General features: G+C 45.0%; 1 protein-coding gene across 11 annotated transcripts in view; it reads left to right on the top strand.

Moving 5' to 3' along the window:
* Positions 1 to 19,626, top strand: part of TNIK (TRAF2 and NCK interacting kinase) — a 144,991-nt gene that overhangs the window by 69,495 nt on the left and 55,870 nt on the right. For all 11 annotated transcript variants that reach the window (XM_079315043.1, XM_079315037.1, XM_079315038.1 and 8 more), the window contains exons 3-6: positions 4,340 to 4,396; positions 8,549 to 8,674; positions 15,981 to 16,091; positions 18,329 to 18,419. In XM_079315043.1, the coding sequence (XP_079171169.1) occupies positions 4,340 to 4,396; positions 8,549 to 8,674; positions 15,981 to 16,091; positions 18,329 to 18,419 (385 nt within the window). The remainder of the gene's footprint in view (positions 1 to 4,339; positions 4,397 to 8,548; positions 8,675 to 15,980; positions 16,092 to 18,328; positions 18,420 to 19,626) is intronic.

The following is a 19,626-nucleotide window of genomic DNA, read 5'->3' as shown; positions in this document are numbered from 1 at the left end:
GCACCCTCAGGATTGCTTTCAATGGGAAACCAAGTACATAAATGTGCCTGCAGTCTGTAAAAGCTGAGAACAAATCATGCCAGGTGCTATAAAATGGTCTAATGTACAGCAGGATGGCAGTTCAGATTCACGGCTCCTGTTGGAAGACAAAGCTCCTTCTCCCAGGAAAAAATGGATGCAGTTTTCAATGCATTACTGCTGAAGTGCCTTCATGCTAAAAGACTTGGACTGAGTCCCTGGATTATCTTGAACTACAGGAAAACAAGGAACTGGCAGGATCTAGATCATGGAGCTATGAGAAGTTCTGGCTGATGTCAGATCTTAACTGCAGAAGGTCTTGGATGCTGAAACAGAGTCTGGAGATGAGAGTCACCAATGGACACCTTGAATGGTGCATGTGCAAAAGCAGGGCTGGGCAAAGAGCTTTTTGTAGCACTTACCAGAAACTGTATGTGGACACAGAAAAGTGAGCTGGTGACTTCTAACCTGGGTAAACCTCTGGCATCCTGTGCCTGTTGTATGAAGAATTTGCAGGATGTAGTGGTGCTGAGGATGTGCTGGGTTTGGAGGCAGGGCTTGGACAGTAGAAAGGGTGGTTGTTGGGCTGCTGGCACCAGGCTCAGGATTTTAACTGCAACAGAAATGTAATGGAATAAATTTGTTTGGGAGGCTTCTCTGCTGCCAAAGTGGTAATATTTGGACTTTTATGAGACTTTTTGTTGTTTGTCTCAGTTCCCTGGGATTTCTGTGTGAGACACAGTGTTGCTCAGTGGTGAGGGCTGGCGTTGTGGTGTGGTCCCAGCAGGGCTGTGCATGTTGAAATTTCAGCAGTGCACCCTAATCCCACTCATTTTAATATGTACATGCAGAATGAGTAAGGGCAGTGCAGAATGGTTGGATTATAAGTGTTTTACTGTAGAGTATCAGACATACAACATGGTTACTCCATTTACTGGCTGCAGTGGAGATTTTGTATGCATGGGGCATTGGAGGCTGCATGTCCAGGCTGGGAAGTGTAAGAGATGTTGCTCTGCCTGGCAGAAGGAAATGGAGGCTCTGCATTTCCCATCAAAGTCACAATTCTGGTTGTGTCCCACTGGCTGCAGCAGGTGGTGGGTCATTTATTTTGTTGGATGAATAAAAGCCAACAGCACAAGTTAAGTAAATATAATGGAATACATTTCTGGGTACAGAAATTGCTGGTTTTGCTTAGAAGTGAAATCCATGCTTGTGCAAGGAAAAATTTAAAAAGCAACAACCAGTTATCCTCTTTCTGTCCTTAAAATGTGGACTGTAATTTGGGGCCAAGATATGCAGTTGTTGTCTACAAAGGCTGATATTGAGGCCAGGGTTTATTTATTTAGTAAACATAATGCCTGAATGCATCAATTGATGTTTGAAAGTATTTACCAATGTTATCATTGTGTGCTGGTCCATTACACTTTATGGAGTGTGAGGACCACAACCTTTGAAGAAAAAACTCCTGGTGCTTGCTTCATTTGTAGAAATTAGTTTTAATACTTGACATTATCAAGTTAGTGATAGTTGATATAACATTTTGAGTGTAATTAGGAGCATGAATTTATGCTCAGATGGATGTTTAATTAAAAATTGTGACAGCTTTGAAGATCATGCTTGAATAATCCTGAGGCTGAAATGTGGGTTTGTACCCAGGTGAACCTTGACAGTGAATCCCAGTCCTCTTTTGTAGCTTTCTTACAGGAGCACAGATAAACACCAACTTAACACTTGACATGAATTAATTCCCAATTTTGGCTTTGGCAGAGGTGGTTCCTCTTCCTGATCCAGCTGGATACTTTGGAGGGACTGCAGGGGCATGGGTGCTTCTGGTCTTGCTTCCAGGCTTTGGGCACAGCACTGGAATCTGCATGCCCAAGGTGCCAGAGGAGGCTGATGCTGTGAGAGGGATTTATTGCTGCTGTGGCATCTTTTAATATCTACAGGTTGGATGTTGATATAATTCCTCTGTTGCATCTCTTGCTTCTGGTTCTTGGTGTCTTCCTCCAGCCTGTCTGTATCTTTTTTGCAAATTCAAGAATATCTGCAGTAGGGTGAAAATCATCTGAGTTTTTTAGACTATTTATGAAGGTTTCACAGCAAGTCTCAGTGCTGAGCAGTAGGTTGAATTAAAAGGGATGGTTGACTGGTGAGGAGATGCTTGTTTTCCCTGGATGGCTTCATCTGCCAGGGTGAAGCTGTGCAATCCATAGTCATGAACAAAGTATGGAAAAAGCAAACCTTTGCTACAATATCCCAGGGTGAACACTTACTGGTTCTGCTCTGCCTGATTTTTGCGTGACTAAGTGCCCCTCATGGCTTACATTAACATAGGTTTCCAAGTGGTTTATTTTGTTTTGGTAAATGCTTACATGATATTTAGTTCTTACCATTGTCTGTAAATATTTGGGAGGAGGCAGCAGATTCCTGGGAGAAGGATGCTGTGGGCACATAAGGATCTCTTTCCCCTTGGCTGGTACTGAGGGAAGCAGGATCACTTCACCATGGCAGAGCTGGGGCATTTCCCTTAAAATACAAGCTGAGGGGCTGATGCATCATGTGAAGGCAGGTACAACTCCTAAATCCATGATTTGAATGCCCCAGCTTGCTTCCCCCTCCTCCAGCTCACAGGAGATGGGGTGTGCCATGGTCCAAGTGTTTATCCTGCTGGTGCTCTGTGGCTTTGATTAAAGTGTCAGTACACGTGGGGACCTCCTAGGCAAGCCATCAAGGACAGATTTAGGAAGAGGAGGATTTGTTTGTGCAGATCATGCTGTCTGAATAGATGGTGTCTAGTGACATGCCCCTCCTTCCTGACAGCAACATCCAGGGGATGCTTCAGCCACAGCCTGGGACTGGTTTTATTACTTTTTATCTTGCACATACTTTAAAATAAAGCTCTTTTTCCACTGTTAGAGCATGGGTTTGCTTGGGACATATAAATTGTGTTAATAAATGAGCGAGGAGCCCTGGTGGGTGTATTGGCTTCCTGGTGAATTCATAAATTTGGAGAGGATGATGTTGCCTTGCTCCACAGCCGGCGCATGGGTTTGCTCCCAGCGCCGTGCCTGGAAACCTGAGGGACCAGGGACAGGTTCCCATGCCTGGTATTTCAGGGTTCTTGAGCTGAGATGGTGTCAAAGACCATCTCCAGTCTGCAGGAGGGCTGGGAGACCTGACACAAACCCCAGCTCATCAACACACACACTGCTGTGGAGGCAGCAGGAGCCTGCAATTTAGGAAAAGTTTCTGTTTTTCCCTGTTTGTGCCCTGCTGCAGCTTGACCCCTCTTTGCCTCTGCTCCTGGTTGTGTCCTTGGTGTGTTAATTATCAGTGCTGCAGGGCAGGAGCTGCCATTCCCTCAGTGTCTTCCACACCACAGCTCACATGCTGGGGCCCTGGGCAGCTCCCATAGTAAATAGGGATGTCAGCTGGGAAATGGGGATGCTTCCCTTTGCCTCCTGTTAGGATCAGCATTTGCTGGCTTTCCTGGAGGAAAAACATCTTTTCCTCAGGCTGCCTGGTTTGGAAGCAGAGCACGTCCTCCAGCTGGGGGTGGGAATGATTTGATATGAACAATTTGGATATGATGTTGGGTGATCCATTTCTCAGGGAAGGAGGAAAGACTGGGAATTGCCTTGTTTGATAGCAGTTGTGTTGGTTTTAAGACATCATAAATAGTGGGAGCTCTTTTATATTTTCACCATCTCTCCCAGGCATTTTCCCATTAGGATTAATGTAGTCAAGCACTGTGCAACAAACTGTTCATTGCAGTGATTTACTGATTTTTTTGGTTGCTGAAAAATTTTAAAATCTCTCTAGCCTGCTAACAAGTCTTTCTGAAAATAAATAAATTACTGATCAGAGTGAGTATGTCCTGCAGGTCAGGGGTCCCTGGTGTGTCCCCAGGTCCATGAGAGCTGGGATGGGACCCCAGTGGACTGAAGGCAGTGTGGGTACCCCAGCCAGCACATTCCCATCATCTCAGCTCCAGCAGCCCATTTCCAGCCGAGTCATGCTCTGTGCTCAGGAGAGGCCCTGAGCTGGTTTGTTGTGCATGGCTGAGCATTAAAGGGTATTTCCAGCACTTGTTTGCCAGGAAAATACAGCACTGAAGGCCCTGTACTAATTAATTGTAATGGCAGGAGGAAGGGGAGGGAATTGCTTTCTCATCATGGCTGCTGTGAAGATGCTCTTGAAAAAGCAACAAACACTGTGTGGATGCTGCCAGGGCGAGGAGATTGTTTAAGGGTATTGTTCACTGGGAGGAAAACATTGTCACTGAGCAAAACCAAACAAATTTCTCCCATTTCTTTTGCAGGGTCGTCATGTTAAAACAGGCCAGCTTGCTGCTATTAAGGTTATGGACGTCACCGGGGTAATGTATCCTCCTCCTCCTGCATCCTTGAATTTCAGATAAGAGGGGAAAGGGGATGGGGTGATAATGTGTGGGGTGGCTGGGAGACTGATCTTCCTGGGAAGTAAACTGCCTTTGTCTTAATTTTGTGATACGTGCCATTAAGAGGTTATAGTTTTTATAAATATATGAGGAAAAAGTAAATCTGGAATAGTTTTGGAGATGAAGTACTTCACCCTGAAACAAAGCAGCATCCAGGTCCAGCAGTGGCTCTTCTAAATGCCCTAATGAATTCTGAAGGAAATCATAGAAACATTTGGGTTGGAAGGGACCTGTTCCAATCCCTGCCATGGGATATCTTTCACTGTCCCAGGCTGCTCCAAGCCTCATCCAGCCTGGTTTTGGACAGTTCAGGGATGGGGCAGCCACAGCTTCTCTGGGAAACCCATGCCAGGGCCTCACGACCATCAAAGAGAATTTCTTCCCAGTGTCCCATTTAACCCTACCTCCTATCAGTTTAAAGCCATTCCCTCTTGTCCTTTTGCACATGACCTTGTCAAAAGTAGCAACAAGATTGTGTATTCATAACTCATTTCTGTTTCTCTGCATCTGTGATTTTCACTGAAGACCTTTTGTTCACCAAAAGTATGTTGCAATTATTGTCATGAATAACTTCACGAGGCAAGTTGAATAATTCCTGTGCATCCTACTGATAAAGAGGAAAAAAAAAATCACACCACCCTCGTCTCAAAGATGGCACTTTTGAAACTTGTGTCAGACTGAGAACCAAGAATTTACAAATCATTAAATAAATAACAAAATTGAGGGGAAAGTATGGTTTCACCACAAAAGAAAAAATGAGTTGCTACGATCTAAAAATGTAGGTTCATTTAGGAGCATGGCATGAAGATGCTTTTTCTTGAGTATATTTTTCCAAATGCAAAGTTCCCTCCCAAAGTGCCTGCACTGGAAACAATGCCAGGCTTAAGAGTAAGAATGTGTTTTGTTGTGTTTTCTTCTTCTTTTTTTTTTTTTTTTTTTTTTTTTGACTGGAATGACACATTTCAAAATTAGGACTCAATCACAATCTTCCCACCTTAATTTTTGAGTTGATGTTTTAATAACTTTCAGGAGCTCAGGGCATGCAGAAATGACTCTGTGAGAGCAGTCAGCTGGCCTTGGGAATCTGTTTTGAAATGCCTTAGATGCTGTGGTGTGGTATTAATATCTATGGGACCTTCATCTAGGTTATTTTTGGTGCTAACAGGTGAAGTGGTGTGTGGAATAAGTCTGTAAATGTGAATGAGATTTGTTCCTGTTTACTTGTAGTATCTACAAGTGCCATTTATCTGGTTCCCGTGGGAAGCAGGCTCTAAGGGAATAGGCAGACCCACCAAGCATAAACCCATGGCATAAACAGCAGTGAAATTCCCATGGGATGAAGTCTGATATTAGAATGAATTTTGGCTGAGAAATCAAAATATTACTCTGAGGCCAAACAGGCTTAAATTTGAATCCACACTTAATTCAATGCTTTTCAAATACCATCACTTCCAAGGAAAGATATTGGAGAAAAGTTCCTGAAATCTGATACTGCCCAATAATAATTTCATACACATCTTTAAGTTGATGTACCTGGTCTAAGACTTTGCCTTGTAAAGCTGGGCTTCATGTCTAAGTGTACAAGGTGTAAATCAGATATTTGTCATGGGATATGGCTTTAGGATGTTTCATTGTTTTCCCCTTAGGCTGCTTTTAGGCAGGGAAGGCTCGTTGAGGGCAGGACCAGGCTTGGATGGGCAGTGACCATGGTGCAGGCAGTGCTGACCTGTGCTCTGCTAAGGGCTGTCTGTGCTTCATAGCTCTTGGTGCTGAAGGCACTTCTAGAGCAGGAATGATCCTGGGAATTGCTTCTGGGGGAGTTTCTGAAGCTGACCCTGCATTGTGCCTATGGCCATGCTTGGCACCTGCTCCAGGCTCAGTGCAAGTGCTGCTGCTGCAAACCCAAACTCTGACCTTCAGCTCCTCACACACAGTTTCAGAGCTGCTTCCTCATTTGATCCTGACCTTCCATCCCACCTGTTTTTCCAGGATAACCCTGATGACAGTGTGTCTTTGAGAAGTCAGCAGAGAGCAGGATTAGTGGGGTCATCCCAGCCATTGCCATCTGCAGCTTTTGGAGGCTGGATGGGGCTCTGAGCAACTTGGTCTAGAGTGGAAGGTGTCTCTAGCTGTGGTGGGAGGGTGAAACTAAGTTTTCTTCCAGCCCCCAAACCATGATGATTCTGTGTTCAATGAGCTCCCAGTGTTTCATCCTGACCATGTGCTTTGCACTAACCCCAACAGGCTCCTGACAATGATGCTTTGTTTAACTCATCTCTGCTCTTACTAATTATCTGTTAGGGAAGATTGCAGAATAGAGGCCCTCAAATTGCAGCACTTCATCAGTTTGGGCAGCTGCTCTCTCTGAGCTAAGAGTTCAGATTTGTTTTCCAGGGGCTGTTCCTGCTGTGTGCTGCATGACCTACATCCAGCAATGGATGTAACAGAATCAGTTGATGGAGGCAAAGTGAGGCAGCAAAGCCTGGCCTGTGCCTTGTGTTGGGTTTGGGATTGGAGTAGTTGCAGCAGCTTGCTGTGATGATTCTGTTTTCTTCCCTACCTTTCTGGATTTGCTGGGGATGATCACTCCCAATAGTCCTGCTTGGAGCAGGAGTTTGGGCTGGAGCCCCCAAGCCTGGCCATACACAGATCTTGTGTTTTGGAGGATTTTTCCACCCATTTAGAGTTCTTCAACTTGAGGACAGAGTCAAAATAAAACTTTAGACCAAGTGTCCCTCTGGCTTGCCTCCATTTATTCCTAGAGAGCCAGGCATGAATTGAGGGATGTCTGAAAAGCTGTCTGGGTATTCAGAGCTGGAGGGATTTTGTGCTGAGTGCTGCTCCTTGCTCCCAGCACTGTTGAGCATCCAGCTGCTTTTTAGATGTTGTTGCAAAAGGCTTCAATTAGTAAAATCACCTATGTAGCCTGGTAAACTTCATGTTATATGCCCTGATTTCCTGGACAAATGAAAACAAGCAAAGTTGTTGTGCTGACTGCTTGAAGAGAGGTCATAAAGGTTCTTCCAGAATAGTCCCCTGGTTTTCTTTGTAATGTTTGAACCTGTTCCTCCTCCTCCCTGGTGCTTATACCCTCCATGTTCTTACTGAAAATAAAACTGGAGGTCGTTTATGCAAGCTCCATTCAAATATTTCTTGAACATGTTCCTCCTGTCTTCACCTTTGCTGTTCTTCCCTGAATGGTATTTTGGGAAGAAAGATGTGTTTCTGTCTGTATTATGTGACACCTGGTCAGGGAGCACTGCTCCTCTAGAAAAGCTGCTCCTGCAGCTCTGCTGCTCTGTGGGTGTCTTGTCCTTTGCCCATTTGTGAAACTGAGGTCAAGGGAGACAGGTGAGGGACACAAGGGAAATAAGGGAGAATAAAGAGCAAACAGCCCTTCTGGTCCTTTGTAATAAAGCTCATTGACATCAGCTAAGTGCTGCCTTGGAAATACAGGAGGCTGGAATTCAGTCAGCTTAAAATAAAACCAGGGCACTTTTGATGGGTGTGATAAAAAGAGAATGGACATGAAAACTGATATTGGTGTGGCTCCTCTGCCTCTGCTGCTTCAGCTAATGCTGCTTTGCAGAGAGGACATTGAGGGGCTGGGACAGCCCATGGGCATGGTGCTTGTCACCAGGACTGAGTTATTCTGATGGAGTTTGTGGACAGGCAGCACCTGCCTGCTCCCCATGTGGTGCCACCCCAACTCCTGGTGTCTCCAGAGATCTTGTGCTGCTTCCAGGGTGGGCAGGAGTGATGTGCCAGGGGGCTGGGAGCACAGGAGCACTTCTGCCATGCAGTGGTTTGTAGAAAAGCACCTTCTTGGGTGTCTGTGAGGGTGTGCTAATGCATCACTGGGGTAACACAGGTATGGTTGAGCCTCAGAGCAGCATGAGTCTCCAGTGAAATTCTCAGTCTCCATGATCTGCTGTGAAGTGGCTGTAAAAAAATGGTGCAAAAAACCTGAGAGGTCAGTCAAGAATGGGGACAAGGACAGCTCAGACCCTGTGAAGTGCAGTCTCCTAATGCCTCTGGTTTTGTCTTTCTTTTCTTTTTACCTCATCCCAGGATGAAGAGGAAGAGATCAAACAAGAAATTAACATGCTGAAGAAGTATTCTCATCACCGAAATATTGCTACGTATTATGGTGCTTTTATTAAAAAGAACCCACCAGGAATGGATGATCAGCTCTGGGTAAGTTGCTTTCTTTTCTTTAAAATAGCTGGGATTTGAGATTTTTTACTCTGAATTGTCCTCAGCTTACACAGAACCCCTTACTTTGCATCTGTCTTTGTCAAAGTCATGGCTTTGATCAGGCTCTTTCTGCACTGCCAAACACATCTCCATTTTGCCATAAAATCTTTGCAGGCTGATGGTAAACCCATTTTTATTCTGAAGTGTCATTAGCAATATCTTTATTACAATAGTCCATTGAGAATCATTCCATCTTCTGGCAGTTGGAGCATCTCTGGGAAGATGGAGGCTGAGGGTGGTTCCTGCCAGCTCTTGGTGGTACCTCTCGTGCTTCACATTTCATGGAGCCTGTGCAGGCAGATGAAGAGGAGGGTCAGTGAGGGGAGGTCAAGGAGATCTGTGGCTGACACTTTTCAGACACTTTGGTGGAGTTTCCTGATGGTGCTGAAGGGCACCGAGCTGCTTTGCATCTCTGTAAATCCTCAGCTGCCTCCTCCTGCTGCTTCCCTTGTCAGGCCCTTCTCAGTTATTAATTCAGCATTCCCAGAGCAGGGAGGATGTGGTTTAAATCCCCTCTATCCTTGGGGAGAGACAGAGCATCAGAGCCCACTCCCTTTGGCAGCAGCTGGTGCTCAGGGGGCAGGGCAGTGGCACCATGGGTCATTGCTGTAAAATTAATTAAAGTTGTTGTGCTGTGTTCTGAGCTTGGCTGTGCTGGTTGGAGTCTCTGGAGCAGCAGCCTGCAGTGCCTTTGGCCATAGAGCAGCAGTGTAGGTAGGACACTGCTTTTCTTGGGGATCTGTTGGAGAGAAGGCTCTGTTGGATTTATCATCATTATAACAACTTGGATGTTGTGCTGTGTTCGAAAAAGTCTTTATTTCTTCACAGTCTTGCAAATACAGTCAATTCTACCTTACCCATGTGTGGTTTCCAAAGCTTTTCTGTGCCTGAGCAGCCTAATTTTTCAAGGGTGACAAATATCCATGGTTCACCTGGGAGACCATGGAGATGCTGAAGAGCAGCAGCTTTTCCCTCTAATTTCTGTACAACATAGGTTTTATTTTAGCAAAGCATTCAGTGACTTCAGCTGTTTGCCCCTGCATCCACATACCAGAGCATTCAGTGGGAAGTGGAGGGATTCAGAGGATGTTCCTCCCAGGGGAAGACTGCAGTTGATAGATTTCAGTGCCAGCTTGTTCCCCAAGACTTTCTGATACACTGAATTATTGGGAAGACCAGGGGTGTTCTTAGCCTGGGTATCCTGGTTAGTTTTGGTGAGAACTCTTAGAAACCATATTCTGTGCAGCTGGCCTGGAATTCAGCAAGGCAAAAGCTGTCAGGCTGAGAAATGCTCTTTCAACCCATGAAATTCCATTTGGCTTTGGCTGGTTTATAAATTTTTTTCTTTTAAATGAAATATTTAAACAACCCTCAATGTTCTTCCTTGTGCTGCAGGAGTCCCTGGAGGGGAAAAAAACCCATACCAAATGTGTGCCAAGTCCCCCAGTATTGAGTAGAACCCTCTCTGGTGCTGGCCTCTACTCAGTGCCTTTACCCTGCTTGTGTCTGGGGTTTGTGTGCTCTGACCAGGCAAGAGGGTTTGGTTTTGTGTCTTTCCTTCAGCTCCAGTACAGAGGGCTCTTGGCAAACACAAGTGTTAATAAAAGAACAGTCCAAATCTTGCAAAAAGAAAACTCAGTAGAGAACTCCTTGGATTAAGAGGCATGGCTTGAAGAGTGATGGTGTGGATCTGTGTCAGGGGAGGTTTAAGGTGGATGTTAGCTAAGGGTTGTGCATCCAGAAAGTGGTTGGGCACTGGAACAGGCTCCCCAGGGCAGTGGTCACAGCACCAAGCCTGACAGAATTCAGAAAGTGTTTGGACAAAGCTCTCAGGCACAGGGTGGAATTCTTGGGGTTTTTCTGTTCAGGACCAGGAATTGGTTTCAGTGGTCCTTATGGGATCCCTTCCTACTCAGGATATTCTGTGATTCTTCCATGGATTCCCATCACCATGACACAGTAGGGGAGGCTGTATGTGCTGTGTCACCTTCACATGCCCCAAGTCAGGAGAACAAACCTGGTTTTTCCCTGGTGGGTCACCCAGCCATGGAAGGGGAGAAGGTGTTCATCATCCAGCTGTGCTGCTTGTTCTTGCCCTCTGGGAAAGGCAGACTAGATAATCTGAATTCTCTAGCAGGCTGCTACCTCTCCTCTCAGTTTGGTGCCTTTCTGTTAGTGAAAAAAACAATTCACTAAGAGCTTATTTTCTTACACTGGGGTGTGAGGGGTTTTTTTGTCCAGTGTTGGGACTGGTGGAGGTAATCCTGGGAAAGCTCCCCAGCCCTGGAGGAGAGGTGTGCTGGTGCCAATGTGTTAAATAGCTGTTGTTTCAGGATCTGATTGAATTAGGACTTGTGTGAACTCTATCAGTCTTGCCTCACAGATAAAGGCTTATTTATTTTTCATTGGCTCTTTGTTGAAATAAAACTGTTTCTGATAATGCCCAAGTAATTCTTTTTATCGACACTCGGGAGGCTGATACGGAAATAAAAAATAGGGAACTCTTTCAGTGGAGATTAAGATCTCCCAGAAACGTGGCAGGATTCTGACATGAAGTATTGTCAGTGCTGCTGCTCCATTCCACAGCAGCCACTTGCCCTGAATGATGAGCTCAAGCTCACTAAGCAACCCTGTTTTCAGAAATTAGGGAGCTATGTGGAGGGTGTTTTGGCAGATGCATCACAAATCTGCTATGTTAGGCAAAATAAAAGGAGGCAAAAGTCATAGGGGCAACCTTTATGGAACATCTAAAAAGAAATTTAAAAATATAAGGTAGGTTTATCCTCATGTTGGATAATTGTTGCATTCTGGGATGTTGTGGGTCTTGGGGAGGGTTTGTGTTTCTCTCTAACTGAGGGGTGGGGATCCTGCTCTGGTGCAAGGGGACAGGGTGAGGGTGGGCAGCAAAAACTGGGGAAATTCCCAGGGGTATGAGGATGCAGGTAATCAGTTAACTGCTGCTTCTCAGAGCTAAACTCATTAAATCCACTTTTGTCTTCTCAAATCTCAGCTATGGGATACCAGCCTGTGCATAACCCAGAGAGTTTGTTTTGAGATATTTTGGGATGTTTTCTTTTTAATGGTGGGAGATGAGGCTTTCATTAAGAAGTGTGAGCTGGATGGGGGAGTTCACCCCATCCTGAAGGACCCCTGCCCTGCCCACTGCTGGAAGCTGCAGGCACTGTGATCCCATGCACTGTGCCTGTGTGCAGGGTCACACAGATGCCACTCAGCTGGACACTTGTCATCCCCCCTTGCTGTCCCCTGTGCACTGAGGCCGTGGACAGAGCAGCCACATGTGCAGAGTGTGGGGGCTGAGCAAAGGCTGGCAGCAGCCCAGAGCCCACCCAGGGCAGGGCAGAGCCTCAGGGTCCCCAGGGCCAGTGCTGGCTTCCATGGATGGGCTGCCATGGCAACCCTGCCTGCACTGCATCTGTCACCAGGGGGGACACATTGCCCATGGGCAGGCTGCCAGATGCCCACGTGGTGGGGTGGCCTCTGGGGTGTCCTCTGCAGCAGATAATCTAGGGCAGTGTGGGGGGAGTAAGGAATGAGGGTGAGTTGGGAACAGCCCCTCGGTCAGGGTGGCACTGCTGCAGCTGTGTGATGCTCAGAGCTGTGATTGTGTGGTTGTCATGTGTTTTTTCACTCTGTTGAGCTCTAGGGACCCAGTGAATTGCTTTAGGGTGATGTGAGCAGAGTCACACCAGGGATCTGGAGAGCAAAAACAAGGGCAGCAAAGCTCCATTGAAAATGGAGCATGATCTGTCAAAGCACTGGGTTACACCTGTGCAGCTCTGAGCAGGGTTGCTCTTAATCTTAATTGCAATATACTCTGAAAAAATATTTTTGGGCAATTGCTGGTTCTTTGCATTACACAAATTAGATCATGAAACACTTGAGAGGGGTCAGTTTTTGGTTGAGCTGTATCTCTCCAAGCTCTGCAGTCCTCTGAGGGGATCAGGGCTGCTCCTCTGGCCCCCGACCAAGAGCTCAGGGTTACCAGAGGAGCTTTCTGCTGCTGTCTGGCAGAGTAATCCAGGACTATTTAACTCTCACTGCTCTTCAAAGCAGTGTCAGTGCTGTAAACACAGCAGGACTGTGAGCCCAGTTCCTTTTGCTGCCCCCCCATCCATCAGCCTGCTCAGGACCCATGGCATCAGCTGCCTGCTGCCTCCCAAGGGGCAGGGATTGCTTGGCTGGGCTTGACATCCAGGGAGATGCAGGCAAGTCATTTACTGAGGAGCTTGTGTCAGCCTGCTCCCACCCCAGCACCAGCAGGAGCAATGAAAACCTGGCCTTACCTTGCTGCTAAATGTTTTAGTTGCTGCTTAATGCCAGTTTGATTGGTATTTTTGTTTCTGAAATGGGCATCAGCTTTTCTGCTGATCCACCAAGGGAAGGTCTCTGTGTTTTTAATGCTCCATCACAGCCTCCAGGTGCCATGGTGTGGGTCATGAGGGACTCTTTGGGAGTCAGGCTGTGGGGTGGGATGATAAATTTGAGTGGCCTGGGCATATTGGGACCATGTTGCACTCAGATTCTGTTTACACACACAGCAGAAGGATTGATTTCCAGCAGCATTTAGCCTGAGTGTGTTGTGTGCTTGTTTTCTGTAAGTTAAAAGAAGTCAAATTGTTCCTGGACTGAGGCATAGGAGCATAGAAGGATTTGTCTTGTGTAGTAAAGAATAATAAAGAATTATTTGGGGGGTTCCTCTGGGCAAACTAGAGCAGTTCACTCTAAGATGAATTGGGCTTGGTGTTTGGAGATGCTCAGGTTTGAGTTCTTCCAGGTAATATACAGCAGTGATTATAACAGAGGCCTTGTCATTCCCAAACTGAGGAAAGTAGTGGTTGGTTTGAAAACTGAAAAGGCTCTTTAAACAAAAAATTCATGAGACAGCAGGACATGGAGATTTACAGCTGCAGCTTCTGAATTTGCCTTGCTTATGAAGTTTGCTGTCACTCTGGTATGAAGAGCTAAGTAGATGCTAAATGAACTGTATTTAAAAATACTTCCTCAATAAATGTCCTTGCAAATTAAATTTCAGGAGATGATCTTACCTTTAGCCCATCTTGATGATAATTTTAATTATGGTTAATAAAAATTCAATATGTATTTCCAGTTTATTGTCTTACTCCATCATGACTTCATCCCTTAAGAAAATTGGTAATGATGCAAGTGTGTGAGGGCAGAGCACTCACCCAGAGGTATGAGACTGGTGAGAAAGTATTTTAGTATCCAAATGTCCTTTGAGGCCTTTTCTGAGTGTATTAAGCTCTGCCCTAAAATCAGCAAGAACTTCTGCTCATTTTAATTTTTCTCCTGGAAGCCTGTTGGTTTCCAGCCTGAACATACCCATAGTGTTCATAAATTGATACTATGGCAGAATCTGCATTGTTCTTCTCCCTCTCTTACCTGTCCTTGCTGTTGGCAGAGAGACCATAGCCATCCATTAATGCACTCTGTACTTTCAACAGGATTTTTTCCATTTTCTTTTGAGTATTTTGTTAGCTTTGCTATGCATGGCATAGCAAGAATTTCCTCTTGCTCTAAGCCCTTGTGAGATCCTGTGGAAGAGTTTCCATGGAGGAAGGCTGGAGAGGGCAGAATTTTGGATTGCAAGATGTTTCTAGCTGGCTCAGCTATCCAGGATTTTCCTTTCCAAATTTGCTGCTGTGGTATCACAAATGTTAATTTAATCAGACACACATGCAGACACTGATATATTCCCCATGTATCAATGCTCCAAAGGGAAGAAAGAGAGGAAAAGCAGCTTTGAAACCAGTTGTTCCATTATTCCTCATTCACTGTGCAGTGAGTAACCAGGAGTTAGGCCATGTCAGTGACCCAGCTTGACAAGGATGACTTGACTGCTGGAGTGAAATAGCTCTAGGTGTGTTCTTTGCCTTTGCATGGGGCAGATTTTGGCCAGTGACCCATCCATTTCTGCCTCTTCCATTTCTTGAAGCCACTTTCATGACTTAACAGGGATATTCCAAGAATTTTTCAGCACCACTTCAGGAAGAAAAGAGAAACTTAACATCAAAACTAAAGATAGCAGCATGGTCAAATCTAAGTAAAGTCGGCTCAAGTATTTTATCTAGCCTGAAGGTTTATGGCAGTCCTGTGTCTGGATTTTATGATCATTATAATTTATGATAGTCTTAAATCACTGCATTTGTGCAATTTGGTCAGGAGAACCCTTCTGCTGTTTTAATTCTCTTCTTGGCCTGTGCTTTTAATAGTGATGTCACTTGCTTGGAGAATGTTAAATGCCATGTAAGCCTCATGTGATAAGAAACTTGAAACATGCACATTGAAGAACCTGGCAAGGAACCACTGGCAAGGGAGTATCTTCAAGTAGGAAGCAGATCTGACTGGAAAACATGGTTTCACATCTTAGAGGAAGCACTTGCACAGGCCTTGGAGGAGGCTTGTTGCACACACGGGCTGTGCTGGCTTTCTGGAGCACGCTGGGATCTGTGAAATCCCTGGGGGGCAGGCTCACATCCCATGCTATTTTTGTAATGTTTATTTCACAGTTGTACAATGATAAGATTAAGTTTGGGCTGGGTTAGATCATTATACTTCTATATTTGATATTCTGAAACTTTGGAAGTGGTACAAGTGGCAGTGGCCAGTCATGTTGGAACCAGCCTGAGCAGCAGGACTGCAGATCCCTCTTGGGAAACCTGACACTGCTTGGAAACCTTCCCCTCAAAGGAGGTTTCCTGCTCAAAAACATGATCAGAACCAAAGTTTCTCTGGTTAAATAAAAAATAAAAATTCAAAAGTACACCTGGTTCCTAAATCATAGGAAGCTTTGGAATATCTCACTCTGTGCCTTTGTGTTTTCAGATTTGAAGAACTTGCATGCAAGAGGCAGAGTTTTATTTTATTGCTGTTGATACTAAACATTGATCAGAAGTATAATGTAGTGCATGTAGAGGTAGGGTTTGAGATTCTGATCTCCTCCACTGATTTTCAGCACTAGATTTATTCCTGTTTCTTGCTCACAATCCTCTGGAGGGCCACAAGCCTTTCAAGCCTTCCAGCCTTTTATTGTTTCGTTTTATAACAAACCCCAAATGGATTACAAGCTGATAGGTTCAGGAAGTTGTTCCAATGGCTCTGTGCAGCACCGTGGGGTCTCCACAGAGCAGTGCCAGCGTTGAGATTTTGCTGCTGGTGTCACTACACAACATTTATGTCATTAATAGATTCCTGTTCCCTTTGGCAGCTGGTGATGGAGTTCTGCGGCGCGGGCTCCGTCACTGACCTCATCAAGAACACCAAGGGGAACACCTTGAAGGAGGAGTGGATTGCCTACATCTGCAGAGAGATTCTGCGGGTACGTGTGCAGGGGCAGTGGGTGTTGTTGGCAGTGTGGCACTTGGGTGCTCTGGGGACAGGGGAGCCTTTGGCTCTGCAGGTTCTGTGTGTGCTGCGCTGCCATGGGCCGGAGCATCTGCAGGCAGGAATGATTCATGTGCCTGTATGATGCATAATAAATAAGCCCTGCTTAATGCCCTTTAGCTCTGTTAGCTGCCTGAATTTTAACCCTCTTTTTCCTTCTACAAAAATATAATCTCCTGTTAGTATTCAAAGGGCAAAGATCTGTTTACTTAGAATTACATTCTTAGTTAATAGAAAGGTGAGGACTAATAAAGTCTGTGGAAAGAAGAATCTTCATTATTGAAAAGCATCCTGTGTTTTATTAAATTCACATGTCTGATTTTAATTAAAGCTGCAGCTTTTATACCCATGATATAAATGTTGGACTGAAATGTCTTAAAATGGGTCATGCCAGAGTTTCATGTACTGGGAGATGGCAGATTCAGCAAAGACCTTCCTGCATTTTGCATTGCTGAGATCAGAGGATAGAGTTGTAAAGGTTGCCCTACATTAAAAACTATTGGTCTGTGAACCAAAGATCTGTTCAAAAGAAAACAGGAATATTTGACATGTGAATGAAACCTGTAAAAGAGCCATTCAAGTGACAGGATGAGAGGAAAGGGCCTCAGATTGGACTAGGAGAGATTTAGGAAAAATTTCGTGATCAGAGGGGTTGTTAAGCACTGACTGTCCAGGGAAGGGTGGATCCCCATCTCTGGGGGGATTTAAAAGAGATGTGGCTGTGCCACTTAGGGACATGGTTTTGTGGTGGCCAGTTGTTAAGGTTATGGTTGAACTCGTTAGTCTTAAAGGTTTTTTCCAACCTAAACAATTCTTTGGTTCTGTGAAAGAAGATGAGGCCAGATGATGTCTCCAAATGGATGTGCCTGACACTGGGGCTGCCATGGGTGTCCAGAGGTGACACAGCATTTCTGTGTGATGTGCAGAAGATGCTGGCACTGTAACTCATCAGCTTTTGTATGGACACTGCTTTCAGTGCCAGGAGACCACAGTTACATGGGCTTATTTTAAGTGTATGAGCTCCATGAGCCTGCTCCTTAAAATAGTCCCTGGCAGTGAGTCACAACCCAGCCTCTGACTCATGTCCCGGGGCCACCGTCGGGTGTCACCTATTGCATTTTGGGGTGGGTGACCTCTGTGGGGTTTGGGGTGAGGAAAGGCTCCCAGCTTCACACTGCAGAACGTGGCTCATGCTTGGTTCAGACAGTGGTGGACAGATGGAATTCTAACATGAGGCTCAATCCCACGTTATTAAAGGATTTATTGAAATCCCGTGGAATTTTTGCTTTGCCTCCAGTGCTCAAAGGTGCCTGTAACAAGTGTAATAGGGCTAAAAAAAGAACTCCTCTACAGATATAATCTGTTCCACAGTTTTCCCAAGGTAACGAGCGTAAAATGACTAATAACTACCAAAAGCGATAGCAGAAATCCTTTTCTTCTTCAAATATGAATGTTTAATGTGAAGTGCAAACCTAATGCAAAATTAGTTTTTGAAGTAATCCATATTTTTCCTAAGCTGGCAATCTGGGTGGATGTTACTTTGAAACTGAAATAATAAATGAATGAAATAAAAATGTGGGTTGCAAAAAGAAATTAATGAGCTAATAAACCAGCACAATAGCAAAGCTAGTTTACCTTTAGCCTTTGAGACAGGCTTTTTACTTGAGTTATATCTCTATTAGGGATATGTGAAAGTTATAAAATTTGTATTTGCATGGTAGCTTTTTTAATACAAGCTTCTCAGTGTACTGAAATCTAGTTTATTTGACCGATAAAACAAGAGAATTGTTTTCTTCATTTTCTGAATGATGGAAGTGGAGAAAGGAGACAAACCCATTCTATTATTTCTGCCACAGAAATGGCTCCCTGAGGCAAGGGAGCACATGGCAGAAATCATGTCTGGAGTGACAGAAGAATTTGGGTTAATACAGGTTCCTGATGGTGAAAGATTGGGTTTAAAAACCCACAGAGTGGACAGGCTCCATACCAGGCATGTCCTCCCAGCATGGGACATGGGACAGTGTTTGCAGCATGGCATAAACAAAAGCATTCTCGGGTGCTTAACTCCAACTGTGAACCTTTCATTCCTGGAGCATAATTGGATGAGGAGGAATGTCAGAAAATAACATGCTTTGAACTTGGGTTCCTCTAACCTTTCTCTGAATTCTCCAGGGCTTGAGTCATCTACACCAGCACAAAGTAATTCATCGAGACATCAAGGGACAGAATGTATTGCTGACAGAAAATGCAGAAGTGAAACTAGGTAAGAGTGGGTTTAGAGCTCCTGGAAGCTGCAGGTGGGCTGGCTGGGGAGGAGCAGCAAAACTGGCTTGTACATGACCTGAAGAAAGAGGATGGGTACCAAGAGCTCCTCTGTGGGTTTTGTTTTGTTGGCTTTGATACATGACTTTGGGTGTTGACCTGGTGTTGTGCCTCAGACTGCCAGGGGTTGATGTCCAGGTTCTGCTTGCAGAGGTGCCCTTGCAGTGGTGTTTCTGCTCAGACAGCTCTGCCACAGCTCTGGTACAGGTTAAGCAACCAGCACTAATTTTTCATGCCCTGGATTGAAAATTGCCTTGTGTTTGTCACCAGATGTTGTCAGGGGCTGTTTTTCCATAGCTGCATAGGAGTGTCCTGGAGGATAATCCATTTTCACTTTAGCATGACATAATCCAGACTCCTTTTCCAAACTAACCTAATGGAGGGGGTTTAATTTGCAAGAACTGCTCTGAATTTTGTGCTCTCTGTTAGTCACCCTGGAGAGGAGCAGGCATTGGTGTGGATATCATATGGAAGGCAGCACATCAGTGCAGATGATGTGCTCACATCCTCACTTGTCCAGTATTGGTGTTATTAAGGCTGTCTTTGCACAAATAATTTATGCTGGTGATGGAAGATCTCTTACACTGGTCATGTGTGGTGCAAGCCTCCCTCTACAGAAGAATAAAACCCTGGCTTAACAGATGGCACCACCAGCTCATTGGGCTTTATGCTGGTGAAGATTCCTGTCCAAGGAGAAATTCTGCAGGGCAAATCTCTAGCTATTGTGTTGTGCAAAGTGCAGTTAGTGGACCACAGAATATTCTCTCATTGGTTTGATTTCATCATTTTTTGCTTCATTTTGCAGCTCTCTGCTTGACATTTCCCATGGGCTTTGTCCTTGGCCCTTAGTTCCTTAAGTCTTTTGCATTCCTGCCATTTACAGCAAGAATTTAGGTAGAAAAATGAGGCTTCCACCAGTATTTGGCAGGCTTTAATTCAAATGAGCAAGCATAGAACAAAAGCTGCTGCTTATTCATGTTGCTAACCCTGTTTCTCATTAGTATGAGGAGCTGTGATTTCTTTTCATTGCCTCCTGGCAAGGAGGAAAAGGCACAGGGCTTTGTACAAAACCTGGACATCAGATGATCAGGTCTGTCCTTGACTGACCTCTGTGGATGCCAGCAGAGATCAAACAGGAATGTCTTCAG

The sequence above is a fragment of the Erithacus rubecula genome, assembly GCF_903797595.1.
Source record: "Erithacus rubecula genome assembly, chromosome: 11".
Taxonomy (NCBI): Eukaryota; Metazoa; Chordata; class Aves; order Passeriformes; family Muscicapidae; genus Erithacus; species Erithacus rubecula.
The sequence above is the reverse complement of the archived record's forward strand: the minus strand, read 5'-3'. Positions and strand labels throughout refer to the sequence as shown.